General features: G+C 38.5%; 1 protein-coding gene across 1 annotated transcript; it reads right to left on the bottom strand.

Moving 5' to 3' along the window:
* Positions 1-998: 998 nt before the first annotated feature.
* Positions 999-19,520, bottom strand: LOC126821146 (solute carrier family 23 member 2). The gene is made up of 12 exons (XM_050549487.1): positions 19,485-19,520; positions 16,789-16,989; positions 16,036-16,193; positions 15,258-15,358; positions 13,940-14,034; positions 13,020-13,201; positions 10,421-10,541; positions 8,814-8,970; positions 7,905-8,158; positions 6,865-7,138; positions 6,388-6,483; positions 999-4,188 (listed from the first exon to the last, which is right to left on the bottom strand). Exons 2-12 carry the CDS (start codon positions 16,981-16,983, stop codon positions 4,025-4,027), a joined length of 1,797 nt encoding a protein of 598 aa, XP_050405444.1. The 5' UTR covers positions 16,984-16,989; positions 19,485-19,520; the 3' UTR covers positions 999-4,024.
* Between the last annotated feature and the right edge of the window lie 3,444 nt (positions 19,521-22,964).

Genomic DNA, 22,964 nt, shown 5'->3' with positions numbered 1-22,964 from the left:
TGTTTTTGTTTTTATATCGAATTGTCAATGTACACACACGACCTCGGTTTTTCGTCCCACATGGTTAGCACGTGCGCGCTGTTTCATGAGTCAACTGGGTGATTTCAATTCTCCGGTTGTACGTGACAAGGAGTAGGGTCGCCTGTCCAACTTCGTGGGTTTTTTCGGTGTACTCCAGTTTCCTCCCATTGCTAAATACCCCTACGCACAGGCGAATTATTGAAATAAAATTGAACCATATGTTAGTTCCGAAATGACCTAGTTTGTGTCGAGTGGATGTTAAACTCTACTATCATCTCCACTAAACTGATCTCAAGTATATTTTTACCGACATTTCGCCTAATAGTTTGGATGCAGCTATGGCGCCAGGCAGGGTAAGCTTACTCTTCCGGACACCTGTTACCACTGTTTGTCGTGTATTTTGTACACGAGGAGCAGTCCATTTGCTGATTACACTATTTTGCTTGAATACACTATTTTGCCTATAACGTTTTTTAGGACTTCGAATTCTGTCTTATGGTTTAGATTGTTGTTACTTGGTTTTATTTTATTATTACGCCCAGGGCTAAAAAACAAATCTGTTATTTCTTCAGATATGTCATCAGATACTGGTACATATTTCTCTCTACCAATTTTCTGTTTCCCTAGCTGCATCCAGATTTTCCGGCGTGGTTCCCCCTTGTCAGTGATGCAGGACGGAGGGCCTGACAAGGATAGCTGTCTAGTCCTTCGGATGAGACGAAAAACCGAGGCCCCGTGTATACATTGGAATGCACGTAAAAGATCCCTTGGCAGTTGGAATTCAATATAAGAGTAGGCGATAGTGCCGCTGCCCGGGCAAAATTTCCCTCATAGCACACTGTATGGCGTATGCCCGTCTTCATTAGCCCAGCATAGGAGCAGAACAGTAGGACGTTAAACCCCATTTCATTTCATTTCATTTCCCTAGCTGCGCCAGTAGAGGATGGAGTAATATTGTCTTGTAAATAAACAAAGGCTAAGATAAACTATTAGTTTATATTATGACTGAGTATTGTGTACAGAAAAATACGACTGAATAAACACGAAGAATAAACCAAAAAGCGCCCTCGGAGAGAAGGGAAATAACTCGCAGAAGAGATGGTTCGATTACTCACGATGAGAGCAGTTTGGTTATGTGACGCACCAACTCGCACCGTTAGTGTATTAATTAAACTAATCTAAAACATATATTGGCACTGTAGATAAGAGTTCATCTACAAGATAATCCAATCTGATTAAAACAAAGATTCCATTTTCGTTTCGTTTTTTTGTAGTTCAAAATTTCGTTTTATTTGTCTGTACTTCTGAGGGATTAGCCAATGAAACCTACTGTTACGGCGACTTCTTGGCGTGTCATGCACGGAACTGTGGGTAAACCACTAGAAACGTCAACGTTGATTAATGAATGTATGACGTCATAGGGCCAAAAGCCGCTCGTACGACCCCTGACGCGACCTTTCAGCAAAACTGCACTCGCAAGCCTCAGCAGATTCCAGTACCCTACATCTAGCCTCGGCTGTATGACGAAGTCAGCCATTGGAACTACTTTCAAGTTCCCGGATTACCAATGGCGTTGCCCGTGACGACGCCGTTGAAGAATGTTTTATCATACAAATATTTCAAAGTCTGAAGCTGTTTTTCTTTCAAGTTTATCCGATTTTTTTCAACCAAGGACAACTTTGCACTGAAAATTCTACACACGCTTCGAACGACGCAACTTCATTTTTAAAAAGCGGCAAGTTTTCCTAATAAGTAAACCGGTGCCGCATCGCAATTGCATAGACGTAGGTACATATCACTTACAGTACAGTAACGGAATCTGCCGAGGTTTGCCGAGTGAGCAAAACTGGTCAGATCTTGTGGTTTAGGCCATCGAAAGTATGATACGAAACGAAATATTGATCTGTGTTTTAATCAGACTAGAGTTTTATCAAGAATAAAATTGCCAAGTATAAGTTCAATAATAATAAACATAACAGAATGAAACATTTCAGACAAAGACCGAATAATAATAATAATAACAAAAGTCAAACATATAGATGTTATACATATTTGAAATCAGCGAAACATACTACAGATTTTGATAATACAATTAAATATAAATGAATTAGAAATATATACATTATTTACATAAATCATTCAGTGAATGGACATGAATATAGTTATCTACTATAAAAACGAATGCGAAAAGACTGGTTTGTAAACTGTTTTTTGGTTGGTTCGTAGATTTTATCTACAATCAATTTAGGGCATATAATTTGTAATCGTGGAAATTCTATGGATTAACCCAGTGGAGTAGAACGGAATGAGTACACTGGGGATACCGAGGATGGGTGACCTTCGGTTGCGCGGATTTTCGCAATATGGTCCCAGTCGTGGTCGTGACCAGCCGTACCATACGATAGAGCACGGGATAGTTCAGACTTTAGTGGCAACCATAGTCTACATCCCAAGGTCGTCCATGAGGCCAAGACTTCGGTTCCCGTGTTAGCTGAGGCTCCCACTTTTAAAGTTTATTAATTACGTCAGAACTAAGTTTGCCTATTGTAGATCTTGAGTTTGACCTCAAATGTTATATAAATCATTAATTAGACATTTATTCAAATCCCAAGCCTGTAAGCAACTCTCTAGACCATCGGATGGTCTACAGTTAATAATTTAATTAAACAAGCGGTTGCCATCCAAGATACATCCACTTGTAGCAAGAGACGGACAGAGAACAAAAAGCTATTTTTCGTACAATCAGGGGCCATAACCAAAACCTATTTTTCGTACAATCAGGGGCCATGATCCAGGAAGTTGGGACACGATACGCGCAAGTATCTACATAAACCCAATCTTTGGGATATAAACATATGTTTAAATGTATTTTTAAAACCGGATAAAAATTGTGACATCTAGAGTGTTCACAAGCTAAAAACGTGATTTTCGGACAATGTTGAAGTAGAAAAATGGATAAATGTTTATCTGCAGAAATGGCAATCGAGACTACACTATTCTTCAAATGGCCATAACTTCGTTCACACTGAAATAAATTCCCTTTCCATTCTTAATTTTGTTAACTATTATAGTGAGAACTGTCCATTCTCTATCGAAATCTTACACATGATGCATTTTAAAGATACATTATGGGAGATTAGATAACGAGCTGGCAGTTCTCACTATAATAGTTAAAGACTAAATAATATAAAGGCAATTTGCTGAAAATTTCATTCAAATTGATCCACTATGAACCGAGAATTAAGCGATCATCATTACTAAAGTCTCCACGATAAACAGCATAGTCTCGATTATCCATTTAATCATGAAATCGTGAAGGAAAGTTCTGCAGTAAATCGGCTCATAATCCACTAAAGATCGCGGGCTAGCGGTGCCATCGAGATGATCTTGTTTTGTTATTTGTTAATAAATGTCTAATTAATAATTTAGAAACATTTCAGGCCTAAAGAAAGATCTGCAATAGGCAGATTCAGCTCTTGCATAATGTATGTTTAATTGTATTATCTTTTAAAGCGCCTAACTGACTCCGTGCGCTTGACAGAGCCACGTTACATGACAGGGCAATAACATATTTTATAAATAGACACGAAGGCGAATTATTTGCTGGGGGGGGGGGAATTTCTGACCAGTGGATTTATACAACTTTTTTTCTCTTAGAATTTGAATCTATTTGGGGTCAACCTCTATTTGGGGTCAAACCTCTATTTTGGGGTCAAACCTTGATTTAGGGTCAAACCTCTAAGTGGGGTCAAAAGTAAAAAATGACCACCCACACGACAGTGACATTGGTAGACATATATCACCCTAGTCTACCAGTATTTGTTTGATGGGATTCGAATGACCACTAAGCCTCTGGACTTAGAAAAAAAAACCTGAAAAACAAAGCCCATATTTGATAGCAGCAATATTTGGCCCTGAGAACATCGAAGTACAGACGATATAAAATTTATTCAACAAGGCGGATTTAAGACCAATTATTCGTGGTTATGGTAAAAACAAATTATCAAAGATTCTTTTGTTTCGAGAAAATTGGCAAGAATTGATATATTCGGGATTCTTTGATAAATCGAGGAATGTTCTGAAATTCATAAACTTCGTATCCTTCTTCGTATAAATCCTCATCCAGTGATTCTTCGGTGATATCCAATCCCCTGTCTTTCAGCGTTCCTATAATAATAATAATAATAATAAATAAAAATAATAATAATAATAATAATAAAAATAAATTATAATAATAATAAATTATAATAATAAATATAATAATAATAATAATAATAATAATAAAAATAAAAATAAAAATAATAATTTTTTAACACTGGCGGAAAAGTAAGCCAATTAAAACAGGTAGGTTTTGAATTTTTGTTTAAATCCGCTGAGAGATTGGGCTGTCGGTAGATGTAGTAGAAGAGAGTTCCATGTATGTGCTGCATTATAGGCAAATGATCTGGAGTCAAATGACTTAAGTTTATATTTTTGAACAGTTAATAAACACCGGGAACCAGATCTAGTTGATATAGTTGGAGAGTATAGCCCCGTTCACACATGACCGCGATAAACGTGCCGACACGTTACCAGGCCGCGATAAATTCCAAGAAATTGAACCGTTTATAATAACTGATACCGGAACTGTGCCAGGCACGCCAAATGTGGTGATATACACAGAAAAGTTAATTTATGCAAAGTATGGGGATGAAAATAATTATTGCGGTTGATTTAGTTTGGGCATCCATTTTGACAGAACTGATGACAGATCTGTAAAAGACCACGGGAAAAAAGGTTAAGGTTCATTTGGCGCATGCCCAGTAATCCGTACTGATTACCGTTCTCAGACTGGATAGCGTTTACACAACGAAAATTTAACCGTGCCGTGCCTGGCACCGTGACGAGATTACCTCAGTTCAGTGGGCCAATTGGCACGGTACTCGGTATGACCTGTTAATGTTTGACCTGTTTACACTACAAAAAAAAAATAACCGTGCCGTGCCTGGCACGCTTACAATTTGTAATGTAAACGAGGTTTATGAATAGTATTACATAAGTAGCCCGGTGCCGTGAAGTGTTTACACTTATAAGTTAGGGTTAGAAATGAAATGAGGTTTAACGTCCTACTGTTTTGCTCCGAACTGGGCTAATGAAGACGGGCATACGCCATACAGTGTGCTATGCGGGAAATTTTGCCCGGACAGCGGCACTACGGCATACTCTTATATCGAATTTCAACTGTCAAGGGATCTTTACGTGCACGCCAATGTGTACACGGGACCTTGGTTTTTCGTCTCATCCGAACGACTAGACAGCTGTCCTTGTCAGGCCCTCCTGCCTGCATCACTGACAAGGGGGAACCACGCCGGAAAATCTGGGTGAACTTTCTCGGCCAATGCATGGAATGAACACACCATCTCCAGGCTAGCGAGCCAGCGTCTTACCCACTTAGCCACCGTGACCCCCAACGTTAGGGTTAGAACTTTAAAGTAAAGTAACATGTCAATCATTTGTGGAGATGGTTTTATTCGTGTAACTGTATTCTGAAGTTTTTCGAGACGATGGATGTTTTTCAGCTGAGATTTTATACATAAAATCCAATTTTTCAAATACTTATTAAAGGAGAATTTTCGTCGCTGTAGACTTTGTTATACTTTGTTAAAGGAGAACTTCAACCGTGTGGATATTAGTGGGTTAAACAAATACCTTGAACGGTATTATCTAAACGTTATTGAAATAGTTTAAACAATAAGAACATACCTGGAACGATATTATTTAAATTAAATAGTTTAAACAATAAGAACATACCTTGAAAAAAAATTATTTAAAGGGACTATCCCGATTTGAACAGAGACTCAAAAATAAATGTCCGAGTACGTATAAAATTTAAGCGCCAAAATATAGAGGAGTGGTGTATTTACCTTGTCTCAAAATTTCAGCTCAAAATATTGAGTCGTTTGGACATGAACATCAAAACTGCTTATCCGAGCACGTAACCCTTTTAAGATTTCGGGTCAGTTTTTTCGTTGGGTGACTTGATGATCGATTCCTGTTCCTTGAGAGGTCTGTACAGTGCACGATCCACGTGCTGTACTTGATAACGAAAGGTAAATTTCGCCAACACATTATTTTTATAAAAAAAAAAACTTATTTTATCCAGATACCGCATAATACATCTTGAGACACCGGTCTCCATTTCCAGATGAAGACAGATGGGTTTAAGTTGTTTGAAAACGTATCACAAATATTGAGTTAGTTGCTCGGTCCTTAGGTAGACGATTTTAAGGGATTTTAACACAAAATTAAGCAGTTTTATTCTCCAAAACAATATCGGGATTGGCCCTTTAAATCTTATTGAAATTGCTTAAAGAAATATGAACATACCTGGAACGGTATTATCTAAGAAGAAAGCAATAAATCCACCAACAAAACCACCATTGGACATTAACATTAAAAATATATTATCTATATGAGCATTCCCTGAAATAAACAAATAATTTGATATTAACGTCAAAAATATATTGTCTTTTTGAGCTTTTCATGAAATACACAAATAATTTGATAAGAAAGAGAGACAGAGAGATAATACTGACTCGCTAACCAGGATGTCTTGGGTAACTCGCCCACAGTTCCTCTGTGTTTTCCGGCTTGGTTGCGCTGTGGCAACAAGAACTTCTGGCCGTTCTGATGGGACAAACAACCGAGGTCCTTATGTATACGTTGATGGGTACGTACAGTAACCCGTGAAAATTGGAATTCGAAACAATAGAAGGTCTGTGCTCGTCTCCATTAGACCGATTGAGGGAGAGAGAGAGATAGAGAGAGAGAGAGAGAGAGAGAGAGAGAGAGAGAGAGACCCACCTGTTTTGATTGCATCCTGATTTTTCTCCGCCCAGTAAGGTAACATCAATCCTAGTAGAATAGCTATACCAACAATAGCCAAATTACGAGTTGAATTTAAATCTATAAATTGTAGATTTGACAAGATGAGACCAATAAAAATACCAAAACTTAGAATCATACATCCACCGAGTACTGGATACGGTATGGTGATAAATACAGCACTTATCTTTAATACGATAGAGAATATTATATACATGATAGCCATCACCTGAAATACTCGTCGACTGGCAACCTACAATATATAAACAACACAGGGTATGGTGATAAATACAGCACTTATCTTTAATACGACAGAGAATATAATATACATGATAGTGATTAATGCAGGGCTATCTGAACATTAGGGGGGTTGGGATAGAGTGTCACGCTTCGACCTCTTGCTGGTCGGTCAGCTATGGCTTGCGGTTGTGGTTTCGATCCCTGGTGTGAGCGTATGTGGCTTGAAGATAGGGGCGCCTTCGCAACCTCGTGTTTACAAGATAGGGGCGCCTTCGCAACCTCGTGTTTACTCCGTGTACTCCGGTTTCATTCCACGGGAAAGGCGCGTGCGCTAAGATAATACAATTAAAAATAAGAAAACTTGTCGGCAATATCACCCTCGGTGGAAGCGGACGTTAAAAAAACTAAGAAGAACAATCTGAACAACAGAACCAGCAGATGGCGCAGTCGATAGTCATCATACCACATGATTAAAACATCACTTGTTCCATTGGTGTTTGTCCGACCGGTCCGCACGGGTGGGACAAACAATCGTGATCCCGTGTGTACATATTGCGTACCCGTAAAATTATTCGATATATGTGTAGGTCGTAGTACCACTGTCCGGACAAAATTTCCCTCACAGCACACTGTGACGTGTGCTGTAGGACAGTAGGACGTTAAACCCCATTTCATTTCATTTCCATTCCGATGTTTGCAGCTTTGTACCCGCTATCAATATAGTGCAGGATAGTGGACCTGGCAATCCCAAAGGAAAAGCATTTGGACGTTAGGTTTACCTTAGTGATGCCCACGGCGCCAATGTTTCCGCCATATGACACAGTAGCATGACAAGCACCTGTTGTACCAGCAAAGAAACTCATCACCCCTTCCAGAAAGATTCCTCTATTCACAGCATGCGATGGTGGTGGTGGTACTAAACAAACTCTAGCTGCTGCATTATAATCTCCAATAGAATCGATGACTGACATAAATGTCGCCACTAAGCAACTAATAAACGCTGCCACGCTAAAACCCATCATACCAAACTGACCTGAAACATTTTTAGATAACAATAATGACTGTACCATGGACCAGGAATTGAACATGACGTCATCACAGCCATCTTGGAATTGTGACGTCACATGAAAAAATCATCACAGCTATCTTGGAATTGTGACGTCATATCAAAAGTCATCGCAGCCATCTTGGAATTGTGATGTCATATCAAAAATCGTCGCCGCTATCTTGACGTCATATCAAAATCGTCGCAGCCATCTTGGAATTGCGACGTCATATTAATAATCGTCACAGCCATCTTGGAATTATGATCTTATATCAATAGTCCGTCAATCGATGCGCAATGTTTCCAGGAACAAGCATGGCAAGTTTCGTACTTGAATTGGTGCAGCTTTAGGCTTTTTTCGGCGAGCTTCACCCTAAGAAAACGTAGAAGAGCAAGAAGATGAGTAATGCTTGGGTGTAGTTACCTAAATCAGCTTATATGTGCCAAGGAGTATGGTCGCCTAGCTAAACTCATGGGTCCTTTCTACGGGTCCTCTGGTGTCTTTCCACTGTTAAAGACCTCTACACGCAATCGGATTTTTGAAAAAAAATTGAACCATATGTTAGTCCCGAAGTGATCTAAATTATGTCGACTGGGCGTTCAACCCCATTTCCCCCTCTCTCTCTCTTCATTTCGTTCTTACCTGGATAGGCGATATAAAACCAAGGGCTTTTAAAAATGATGTCATTTCTGCTGTCTGTTCTGGCGTAGTAATGGATATGGTTCCGGTCGTCAGACATTGAACCTGAAACAGTTAAAATGGCGCTCAATGTCCACCCCGCCATAATTGAAAACAGTATCTGTAAAAAAACGAAAGTAGCAAGACAAAGAATTTAACTGAAAACAATACACGTAAACTGTATAGACATCTTCTTTATTCCTTGGAGCCACGGTGGCTAAGTGGGTAAAACGCTTGCTCGCTAGCCTGGAGGTCGCGTGTTCAATACCTGCATTGGCCGAGAAAGTTCATTGAGATTTTCCGACGTGCTTTCCCTTTGTGAGTGATGCAAGACGGAGGGCCTGACAGCTGTCTAGTCATTCGGATGAGACGAAAAACCGAAGTCCCGTGTATACATTGCCCTGCACGTAATATATCCCTTGGCAGTTGGAATTCGATATAAAAGTAGGTCATAGTGCCGCTTCCTGGGCAAAATTCCCTCATAGCACACTGTATGGCGGATGCCCGTCTACATTAGTCCAGTCGGAGCAGAACAGTAGGACGTTAAACCCCATTTCATTTCATTTACTTATTCCTTAACATAATAATATACTCTACATCAACCATTTATGCACGAAAATTTAAATCATTGCATAAGTGGTCGCCATCTTCATTAGCCGTGTGGAGCAACAGGACAGTAGGACGTTAAACACCATTTCATTTGATTTTGCATTAGTGGTCGATGTTGCAAAAGTAGAACGTAGAGTGAAATTTGACTGGAATAATTTCTTTTCTTTTTTGTCATTTTCAATATATATTTCACCCTTATGAAATGAAATGAAATGAAATGGGGTTTAACGTCCTGCTGTTCTGCTCCTATACCGGGCTAATGAAGACGGGCATACGCCATACAGTGTGCTATGAGGGAAATTTTGCCCGGGCAACGGCACTATCGTATACTCTGCACCACTGACATGAGGAAACCACGTCGGAAAATCTGGATGAACTTTCTCGGCCAATGCAGGGATCGAACACCCGACCTCCAGGCTAGCGAGCCAGCGCCTAACCCACCTAGCCACTGTGGCTCCTTTCACCCTTATGACCCTTTACGATTGTCAGAATCGTTATTGGTGTATTCATCTTGCGCATTATCATAGGAAATGTCATTTCAAGATCCATGTTTTGTCATTTTCATCATTTGTTTCATCCTGATGATTGTGGGAATCTTTAATATTGATAAATTCATCGTGCATGTTATCATGGGGAAACATCATTTCAAGATCCATTTGATGGGGACGTTACAATTTTTCATTAGTGAAATTTCATTGTCGAAAACAGTTGTCAAACATGTGCTCCGAGTAATCAGAAGAAAAACGATAGCTTAGTCTTTAAAAAAGGAAGCTGACAACCACGGATATTGCGGGATATTGCCAATCTTATTTTCGCTCTGCGATCGACAACCTGTTCCCATTGAAAAATATGCATGACCAGTCGAAGAAGTTGTGCATTGTATAATGAAATAGTTGGGCTTTATATAAATAATTATGATAATATTTCAGTGAAGGTTTGACAGATATCTATGGTCTACTTACAGCAAAAACAGTATGTAATGGATACCATTTTACATAAAAACCTCGTTTTTTGTTGTAGCCTGGTAAAGGTGTCTTTTTACCGTTTAAATACAGAGCTAAAACCAGACCAGTTCCCGTCGTTCTGAAAAACAATAACAATGGGCGTCCTCGCTAGAGAGAGAGAGAGAGAGAGAGAGAGAGAGAGAGAGAGATTGGGTTTAACGTCCACTTGACACAAACTAGGTCATTTCGGGACGAACATATATTTTATTTCATTAATTCGCTTGCGCGTAGAGGTGTGTAGCAGTTGGAGGAAACCGGAGGACCCGGAGAAAACCCACGAGGTTGGACAGGCGACCCTACTCCTTCTCACGTACAACCGGGGAATCGAAATGGCAGACCGTATGATACAGCGCGCACGTGCTAACCATTCGGCAATCTAACCCGCTCCTCGCTAGAGATAAAGGGGGATAATTTATAAGTGACACTATTGAGCAGGCGGACCCACGTGACGTCATTGGTTACCTAATAATTACAATATTGTTTTCCTGTACATTCATTACGTTCTGGTATGTTGACAAACGTTAGTTTTTATCATTGAAATGGAATTTAATCCCGATAGGTCGAAATTCGGTTCTCTTACCATCGATAAGGTCACGTGGAACCGAGTTTTTACCAGCGGCGCCTGGTGGGAATTTGTTCAGCGAGGACGCTCATTCCGCCGTAAAATCCAAGTACCGGAAGTAATCATGAAAATATATATCTTCTATATAAATAAGTAGTTGTTTTTCCATAAGTATGTATTATATAGAGTCTTTTTTTATATCAAAAAATATCAACACAAGTCGATAAAGTAAAAAAAAACCGAGGCTCTGCCGAGATTTGTTTACTTTATCGACGAGTGTTGATATTTTTGGAGATCGTTTGATAACATTGTAAAGTCCTTTATATTGACCCAGCGTTTCCATCAATGTCAATTAAATAAAGATAGTTCATTTTTAATAAAAGAAAAAGAAGTTACTTTTAATAACAAATGAACTGTTCTTCGAAAATAAAAAAAAGTAGTTCCTTTTTGATTGACCAATCAAATTCACGTAAAGCCATATCTTCTAAGGAGATATCACAGTAGATTATAAAATTTATCACACAAGCGATATCTTACTGTAGAATGTATTATTGGGTGATAAAGTTTATTACATGTATAAAAGGTTATCGCATTTAATCATATACTGGTCAGCTTTATGTATTGGGGGTCATTACCTAAAGTTTGTTGACAGTTCAAGATTGAAGGTTAATAAATGTCTTAAATTATTGGATTACAATATCGCCCCATATAGATATAACGTAAATACAACTAAATTCGTGATTGGCGTTGGGTACCAAAGCAGCATCACAATGAAGTAATTTAACAATGGGATTTCTAAGAAAGAAGTAAATTTAAAGTAGCTAAGTCCGTAACTCAATATCATCCAAAATCTTCGACATTGAAAACACGAATTATTTTGCAATTTAAATCAGCATTGGTGTTGTGATCTTACCTGGAAAAGATGGGCTTCTGATATCCAATATTTAAGACAAAATAAACATAATTTAACCATTGGTACACGAATCGTGTACCATAATGCGTTTCAGCGCCATTTGTAACAAGGTGCTCAAAGAATGAGGCTAGACACATTCCACAAGTCATGTCAAACGGTGATGTCATATTCTTATTTGGAGAGCATGCGCAATAAATACTATCGGTGTTGACTGGAATAACCAGACGCTAGAGAAACTAACTTTCGGTTGAGACTTCTGGCGTATTTTGCCGAACATAACTGATGATAATTCACAGTAAAACGGAAACGATTGAATGTATTACATTATTATATGTGTTGCCACATTTGTGCCTGTTTCTAGGTCCAAAATATTAGCGATTTAGCTCCTTTAATTGTAGAAGTGAAACATGGCGTGGATTATAGATTATATTTAGAAAATCAATTAAAACGATTTCTAAACGATGCATTCTCTATTTAGAATGATCGAATTGGCAACCTTGCAGGTTTGCAAGAAATAGTGAATGATTTAGATTTGTATATCAAATTTACAAGTGAAACGAAAGAACGGCAAATCGCATTATTGGGGGTTCTAATGAAACGAAGGGGTTTAATCCTAATTACGGATATGTATTCTAAAAAAAAACAGATACCAAACACTATCTCTCTTGTAAATCATGCCATCCATTAAAAACATTGAAACAGCATTATAATACCCCAGTGAGGTGATAGAAGTTCGTATAAATATACCCAAATTTGTGGGCTGCTACTAGAGTAAAGAACAAATCGGATAATATTATTACTCTTGTCTCTACCCATAACTCTCAACATGCCAATGCACGAGTGGGAGACAGAAGTGGTTTCGATTCCCCGGTTGTACGTGACAAGGAGTAGGGTCGCCTATCCAACCTCGGGGATTTTCCTCACACATGTTAGTTATTGAAATAGAATTGTTAGTCCCGAAATAACCTAGTGGTCAATAACCCCCCCCCCTCTCCCTCTCTCTCTCTCTCTCTCTGGTCCACACATAAACTTCACGTAAATTGAGACTGCTGATCTATTTTGTGGATAGAATTTAAACTTACATGGCAGCTACTCCCCAATGTTTTTCTGAGAATTTAACAGCCACAGTATAAATAGAAAGTCCAACTAAAGTTATTGTGGGAACGATTGTGATTGGTCCAATATATCTGGCGAATACACCAACTAATCCAGTAAAACCAATCAAAAGATGTATAACACCAGCTGCCATTAAACCCCCAGATATCTGAAATACACAATTATACATTACACCCCTAGATATCTGAAAGTTATACATTACACCCCCAGATATCTGAAAAACACAGTTATACATTACACCCCCAGATATCTGAAATACATAGTTATACATTACACCCCCAGATATTTTAAATACATAGTTATACATTACACCCCCAGATATCTGAAATACATAGTTATACATTACACCCCCAGATATCCGAAATACATAGTTATACATTACACCCCGAGATATCTGAAATACACAGTTATGCATTACACCCCTAGATATCTGAAATACACAGTTATACATTACACCCCTCAGATAACTTAAATACATAGTTATACATTACACCGCCAGATATCTGAAATACACAATTATGCATTACACCCCTAGATATATCTGAAAGTTATACATTACACCCTTAGATATCTAAAATACACAGTTACACATTACACCCCCAGATATCTGAAATACATAGTTATACATTATACCCCCAGATATCTGAAATATACAATTATGCATTACACCCCCAGATACCTGAAATACATAGTTATACATTACACCACCAGATATCTGAAATACATAGTTATACATTACACCCCTAGATATCTGAAATACACAGTTATACATTACACCCCTAGATATCTAAAATACACAGTTATACATTACACACTTAGTTATCTGAAATACACAGATCTACATTGCACTCGTGAATAAACAAAAGAAACTGTGTATATATCTTACTGCCTGTATTTTACTGTATGTTAATTCTCTGGTTTCATTTAAACTGATGGCACCACCAAAAATACCAGCAGTACCATTTACAGAAGATAACGAGTCTGAAATAATTACAAATTATTATATTAGTTAAACATCACAAGTCTCTTGAGATTGGAATTTAAATTTGTAACATCGAACGATAATCACCCGTAATATTTACCAGGCTAGTTATAGTAATACTTACCACATGACATTAATAGTAACAGTAATACTTACCATATGACATTAATAGTAACAGTAATACTTACCATATGATTAGTAACAGTAATACTAGGTGACGCTGGTAGTAACAGTAATACCAGGTGACACTGGTAGTAACAGTAATACCTACTACATGATGTGACTAGTAACAGTTATACTTACCATGTGGTAAGGCTAGTAACAGTAATACCTACCAGATGGCATGGCTAGTAACATTAATACGTACCACGTGGCATGGCTAGTAACATTAATACATACCACGTGGCATGGCTAGTACCAGTAATACTTACTATGTAGCATAAATAGTAACAGTAATACATACCAATTGATATGGCCAGTACCAGATATACTTAACACGAGACATCGTTAGTAGCAGTAATACTTACCAGATGGCAGATGGCATGTGGTAGTTTTAGTAATCATTACCACGTGGCATGGCTAATAACGCTAATACTTACCAGGCGACGTGGGTAGTAACAATAATACCTACCACGTGATGTGGCTAGTAACTGTTACACTTACCACGTGACATACGTACCAGGTGACGTGGTCAGTAACATTAATACGTACCACGTGGCATGGTCAGTAACAGTAATACCGTGTTACATGGCTAGTAACCATAATACTTACCATGGCTAGTACCAGTAATATTTACTACTTGGCATGCCTATTAACAGTTATACTTACACTTGGCATGCCTAGTAACAGTAATACTTACCACGTGATATGGCTGGAAATAGTTATACTTACCACGTGGCATTGCTAATAACAGTAATACTTACTAGGTGACACTGTAGTAACAATAATACCTACCACGTGACATGACAAGTAACAGTAGTAATACCAGTGTGTCATGACTAGTAACAGTAATACCTACTACGTGTCATGAATAAACACAGTACTAATACCTACCATGCTAAATGACTGGTAACAGTAGTAATACCTACCACGTGTCAAGACTAAACACAGTAATACCTACCACGTGTCATGACTAAACCTAAACACAGTAATACCTACCATGCGACATGACTGGTAACAGTAATACTTAAAACGTGACATGGTTAGTAACAGTAATACTTACCAGTTGAAACATGATAGTTAGGACAATAGAATTCCTTTAATGTTGACATGGCTAGTAAAGGAATTATATAGGGTAAAGCTGGACCCTGATAAATAGGAATTCTGCGGAAATAAAGAAAGAGAGAACTTGATTAATGGACATGCTTAGTACCAGTAGGACTTACCAGATGACAAGCTATAGTTTGGACAGTAGAATTCTTTCAATGTAGACATAGCTATTAATGGTATTATATATGTTAAAGCTGGCCCCTGATAAATAGGAATTCTGTGGAAGTAAAGAAACACCGAAACTGAGTTTTATGATTCACCGGCACCAATGGCGCTATATCGCGCGAACCGCATGCTGATCACATCAGTATAATAAATCTATATACATTCTGATCAAGTATTATTTCTGGACCAGGAACTGTTCCCCGGGCGATTCTCGTCTTGTTCTTGGGGCGACACTCTTCGAAACTCAAGTACAATCGGCATGAAACTTGACATACTTGCCTTAACGTCACAATTCACAATTCCAAGATGGCTGCAATGACGTCATGCTCGGTCCCTGATCCAGTGTGTGTTAGAAACTGATCAAGATTTTCTACGTACCGAACTCCAAACGCAAAAAAAACCAAAACAAATCAAGATTTTCTACTCTACGTACCGAACTCCAAACGTAGAAATAAAATCATGATTTTCTACTCTACGCACCGAACGTTAAACGTAGAAACAAATCACGCTTGGCTATAGATAGAACGTTCGTGTTTATTAGAAACAAATAAAGATTGGCTACATACCGAACTCCAAACGTAGAAACAAGGAATGTGGATATACCAGACATCAACATGGTGGTACTCAGAATTTTAGTTTTAATCTCATCATCATCTCGTGCACATACTAACTCAGCTACCACTACTGACATTGACATAGAACTAGATATTGTTGTCAGCATTTGCTAAAATGGATAATATAAAATATATGATAGATTTAACGAGAACAAAAACATGCATAGATGTTTCTAGAAACATAAAAGAAATGAGTTTTAATGTTCTATTGTTCAACTCCGATTTTAATGTCCTATTTTTCATCTCCGATTGATCTAATGACTACACCGTGTTTGTGATGTAATTAATACACCTTATGTGTGATGTAATGAATACACCTTATGTGTGATGTAATGAATACACCTTGTGTGTGCGATGTAATTAATACATCTTATGTATGATGTAATGAATACAACGTGTGTGTGATGTAATGAATACACCTTGTCTGTTATGTAATGAACACACCTTGTGTGTTATGTAATGAATATACCTTGTGTATGTGATGTAATTAATGCATCTTCCTTATGATGTAATGAATACAACTTGTGTGTGATGTAATGAATACATCGTGTGAGTGTGTTATGTAATGAATAGGCCATGTGTGATGTAATGAATACACCGTGTGGTGTAATGACACCGTGTGTGATGTAATGAATACACCCCGTGTGTGATGTAATGACTATACCGTGTGTGTAATGTAATGACTACACCTTTTATATAATTTACCTGTATAGCGAACATAAAGGTGAGATGAACTGGAGGATTATCACTAATCCTGTATATCAACCTCTTTTCACGTTCATGTATTATAACTACAGATTTATCTTTCCTTGGTGCCAACTCGCCATTTGTAGGTTTCTCTGTTAATGGTTCCAACTCGCCATTTGTAGGTTTCTCTGAATCCGGTCTGGATAAATTCATCTTAATCTGAATATAAAAACAATTATATTGCTGTATCGTTTCAATTATAGCGTTGTAAATCAACTACAAGAAGGAAATGAAATGAAATGTGGTTTTATGGCACGTCAGCTCCAACCGGGCTATATTGCGCCAAACATATGGTGAAAATTACGAGACAGGCTAAATTATATCACAGAAAACCATTATATGCATAAATAAAAACAATATCACAGTTAATAAAATTAAAAATAAAATACAACTTTTATGCATATAAATATTAAATCCAAAAATGACATGATATATATATATATATATATATATATATATATATATACAATTAAAATTTATTATAAAAACCTGTCTCCTTTAAAAAGTCTAACACTTTACCATATAAACCCGGTTGGGCAAACATGTGATGTAGTGACTGACAACGGTAAAATTGCGATCTTATATCTTTGAGATGCTTGCACTCAATCAAAATGACTACAAGAAGGGACCAGAACGTCTTTGTCAATAACTCCGAGAGTGAGAGAGAGAGAGAGAGAGAGAGAGAGGGTTTAACGTTCACTCGACACAAACTAGTTTAACTCCGGACTAACACATGGCTCAATTTTATTTCAATAATTCACTTACGCGTATGGGTCTTTGGCAGTGGGAGGAAACCAGAAGACCCGGCGAAAACCCACGAGGTTGGACAGGCGACCTTACTCCTTGTCACGTACAACCGAAGAATCGAAACCACGCTAGTTGACCCAATGATACACCCCCCCCCCCACTCCGCCCATCAACAAGGAAAGATATCTTACCCATATGCATATTATACATAGCATGTAAAAAAATATTTGATCTCATGAAAACTGAAAAAATTATGGATAATTGAAATTTTGACAGAAACGGTGTAGTATATAGACGTAAGGTCGAACTATACCTAATAGACACACGGACAAACTATACCTTACACTGGATAACTAATCTGTGTGATATGTTGATTTGATATGTAAAGTAATTGGGGTGATATCATTAAAGATTATGATATGATATGTAGACTATACACATATCTATAACATATATTTGTTTGTCGGTCATGTTTTGTTTGAGTGCTACTGATAAATATAAACAATAGAAAACACTCTTGTTCGCTGATTAATATTGCCCTCCATAATTGAACTGGGCCGGTTGCTCAAAGCTCTGTTATCTTTTAACGATCCGTTAACATGGAGTTAACGGGTCGTTAACTTTAACGGAGAGAAAGGTTGTTGCTGGAAGCACCGTTAACTTTAACGTGTAGTGAACTTGGCGTTATATTTAACGGAGGTGTTGGTCTCCGTTATCTGTTTAATGATGGTATTAGTTGGCTGTAGCAAAAAGTCATAGATTACATTTATATTAAAATTTACAATAAAACCCCGTTTCTTCCAAAACAATCTGATGAAAACACAGATCGTATTTCGTTTCGTTTTTTTCTAGTTCAAAATTTCGTTTTACTTGTCTTTACTACACTAGTAGGGTAGGCCATCGTAAGTATAAAGAAACGAAACGAAATATAGATCTATATTTTAATCAGATTGCTTCCAAAAAATTTAGCATTTCGCAATATAACTCAGGTTGGGCAAACCAGTGCTGAAGTGATTAGCAACGGTAATGCTCGAGATGCTAGCACTTAAAGACATTAAGAAAGATAGATCCTCTTCAAGGTAATGATATCGTGTCCCATCATATTTGATAAACTTACATTGCTTGATAAAGACAAGTCGCCCAGAGTAATCTATGATATTATAAACTGTTTATTTCCAGCCCAGTTACCAAATGCTTGATAAAGATGGACGAATCCTTGCTTAGAAATAATCAGTAATTATATTCCATGGAAAATAAAATGAAATGAGGTTTATAACATCCTACTGTTCTGTCCCGACTGGGCAAGTGCCAGTGAAGATGGGCATACGCCATACAGTGTACCATGAGGGAAAGTTTTCCCAGACAGTATCCCTACGGCCTACCCGTACATCGAATTCCAATTGCCAAGAGTACTTTGATCACAGGGTGTGTCACTGAGTGAACTTGCGTGGTTTTGATTCCCCGGTTGTACGTGACAAGGAGTAGGGTCGCCTGTCCAACCTCGTGGATTTTCTCCGGGTCCTCCGGTATCCTCCCACCGCTATAGAACCCTACGCGCAAGCGAATGATTGAAATAAAATGAACCATGACGTGTTAGCCCCCCTCTCTCTCTTAAGTGCACTATCCCATCCGAACGACTTCATGTTATCCCTCGGTCTTGCACCACTGTCCACTGACGGAAAATACCAAGGAACTTTCTCGCCCAACACCTGAAGCGTGCCGAAGACCTCCGAGTTAGCGAGGCAATGTCGTACGTACTGAGTCACCACAGCTCCATATTCCATAGAATTTTGTCCTGTGTATGTCCAGTATAAAGTTATACAAGAGACTTGGCCACTTTAAGAAATATATTATTGATAAAAATCTTAAAATAATATTTTAACAAAAATAAAAATAAAAGTACAGACTTGTCACCCTTCCCTCCTTCCTGTATCATGTTCAACCACTGATATGAGAAGTGTATATGATATATCATAACATATTTTTATAGGGAACTGTGTATTATTATGCCCATGCATTTATCACGTGTTAACATAGGGTATACGATCGTGTCCATGAATACCACGTTTTACATCTACGATCCCTTTTGGCCTTGACAGTGATATTTGCAATTATTAGTAAATGAAAACTTAATTAAAGTCTCGAAGCAAATGAAAATAAAATCCTAGGCTGAACCGATTGGGATAATAAAGACTAAGCAAATGAAAAAATAATTATTTAAACGCCAATGTGTACACAGTTCCTCGGTTTTTAGTCCCATCCGAACAACTATGTGTCAAATACGTCAATAAGAAACTATATATGTGCAAAGTTTTGTGTTTCTGAATCAAAGATATTTCTCATAAACTGTGATTGAAAGTTGAGTAAATTCTTTCACTTACAATCTGATTAAAACACAGATCCTATTTCGTTTCGTTTTTTATAGTTCAAAATGTCGTTTTACTTGTCTTCACAACACTAGGATCTGGAAGAGTTGTTATATAACCCGGGTTCTGGTTGAAATCAGAGATTAGCCAATGAAATGGTCTGTTGTTGAATTCTTGGCGTGCGATGCACGGTACTGTGGGCAAAACATTAAAAATGTCAATGCTGATTCATTAATCAATGTCTGACGTCACAGGGCCAAAAGCCGCTCGTGCGACCTGACACGACCTTCCACTACAACCGGTCAAATCGAAGTAGAGGCCATCGAAAGTATAAAAAACGAAACGAAATATAGATCTGTATTTTAATCAGATTGGTACTACAGGAATCACTTGCAAATTTCACTATTATGAAAGATCGATCACTAATAGGAATATCAGCTTAAAATAGGATAATCAGTTCATTTCCGTTCAGTATTTAAAAAGATTTGTTGAGAGAGAGAGAGAGAGGAATGGGGTTTAAAGTCCACTCGACACAAACTAAGTCATTTCGGGACTAATATATGGTTTAATTTTATTTCAATAATTCGCTTGCGCGTAGGGGTCTTTAGCAGTGGGAGGAAACCGGAGGACCCGAAGAAAACCCACGAGTTTGGACAGGCGACCCCACTCCTTGTCACGTACAACCGGGGATTCGAAACCACGCCAGTTGACTCAATGACAGACCTCATGATACAGCGCGCTCGTGCTAACCATTCGGCCATCCAACCCCCCAAAAAGATTTGTTGAATCTATGCTTCCCGCCGTCATATTTTCTTGGGGGGGGAGGGGAGGGGGTATGGCGGGGTCTAGAGTGCCGCGCTTCGACCTCTAGCTGGCCGCCGGTCATCTCTGCCTTGTGATTGTGGTTTCGCTCCCTGGTGTGAGCGTATGTGGCTTGGAGAAAGGGGCGCCTTCTCAACCTCGTGAATTTACTCCGGGTACTCCGGTTTCCTCCCACAGGAAAGACCCTTACGCGTGTGCTAAGATAATAATAAAAAAATGAAAAATAAGACTTGTCTGCGATGTCACCTTCGATGGAAGTGGACGTTAAAACACTAAGAACAACATATTTATTGGTAGAGGAGAAGCCGGATGGGCTAAGTTTAAATCCGGCTGTATCGACGAAATGAGATTATTTTTGTTATCCTAATTAAATATTATATAAACAGCCTGATTACATATATTAATGTTGATGTGTTAGCGAAAAATTCAAATGACGCACCCTTACTTTAAAAATTTCTTAAAGATGGCTACACCCCAGAAAAAAAATCTGTTTATTTGTCGAATTGAGTGTGAAGAATAATTGTCTGGTTGAATGACGGGGCTTAACGTCCACTCGACACAAACTTGGTCATTTCAGGAGTAACATATGTTTCAATTTTATGTGAATAATTCGTTTGCTCGTAGGGTTATTTAGGAGTGTGTGTGGGGGGGGGGGGGCGGAGGAATCGGAGAAAACCCACGAGGTTGGACAGGCGACCCTACAACCGAAGATCGAACCCACGCCAGTTGACTAAATGACATACCGTATGATACAACGCACACGCGCTAAACATTCCACCATCCAACACCGCTTCATATTAATGGCATTTCAGCACCAACCGGGCTATATTACGGCAAAAATATGAGGAGTTTAACAAGTGAAACTTAATCTAATCACAGCAATATATTGATACTCATAAATAAAAACAGATATCAGTTCAAACTTACATCCACGAACATCTATGCCAGGATTGTATCAAACCCACTTATTTCAATTGAATTCAAGGCACGATGCAATATATTGGATGTTAGAAGAAGGGCAACACCACTAGCAGCAATATGTAAACCTACATTTACCTTGATTAAATCAATCAACATTAATAAATTTGTTTATTTTAATCGCCTTATGTGTTATAACACGTTAGTGTTTATAGAGCAATCAAAAAGAGGTAAACGCTGGAGACGAGACTAACAGAACCAAATCCCACAGAACAATTACTGGAGACGAGACTAACAGAACCAAATCCCACAGAACAATTACTGGAGACGAGACTAACAGAACCAAATCCCACAGAACAATTACTGGAGACGAGACTAACAGAACCAAATCCCACAGAACAATTACTGGAGACGAGACTAACAGAACCAAATCCCACAGAACAATCACTGGAGACGAGACTAACAGAACCAAATCCCACAGAACAATATACTGGAGACGAGACTAACAGAACCAAATCCCGAAATGAAGTGAAATGGAGTTTAACGTCCTACTGTTCTGCTCCTAACCTGGGCTAATGAAGACGGGCACACGCCATACAGTGTGCTATGAGGGAAATTTTGCCCGGACAGCGGCACTACGGCCTACTCTTATATCGAATTCCAACTGCCAAGGGATCTTTTACGTGCACGCCAATGTGTACACGGGACCTCGGTTTTTCGTCCCATCCGAACGACTAGACAGCTTTCCTTGTCAGCCCCTCCGTCCTGCATCACTGACAAGGGAGAACCACGCCGGAAAATCTGGATGAACTTTCTCGGCCAATGCAGGGATCGAACACCCGACCTCCTGGCTAGCGAGCTAGCGTCTTACCCACTTAGCCACGTGATCCCCGAACCAAATCCCACAGAACAATTACTGGAGACGAGACTAAGAGAATCGCACCACACAGAGCAATCACTGGAGTCGAAACTAACAGAATCACAGCACACAGAACAATTGTAGCGATGTCAAGTCGACACGCCTTACATAGTTTAGTTCTGATTTACATTTATTGTTATGGTTCGCTCTCCTTTAAATACTAACGCGGTATGAATATTTTGGTCTGATTACCTAAGTCTATTATTGTAGTAACCTCTCTTGCTAGTCGAGATTATGAAATCTCTTGTATTTTGAGGAGCACGTGGAGTAGACGCTAAAAAAGAGGGGGATGAACTGTTATCATGTTGTTTTATATTTATATCATTATTCTCTGGTTGCGGTTAACCTGTAACACCCCTTCG

This window comes from Patella vulgata, chromosome 5, assembly GCF_932274485.2.
Source record: "Patella vulgata chromosome 5, xgPatVulg1.2, whole genome shotgun sequence".
NCBI lineage: Eukaryota > Metazoa > Mollusca > Gastropoda > Patellidae > Patella > Patella vulgata.
This window is presented reverse-complemented; position numbering and strand designations above follow the sequence as displayed.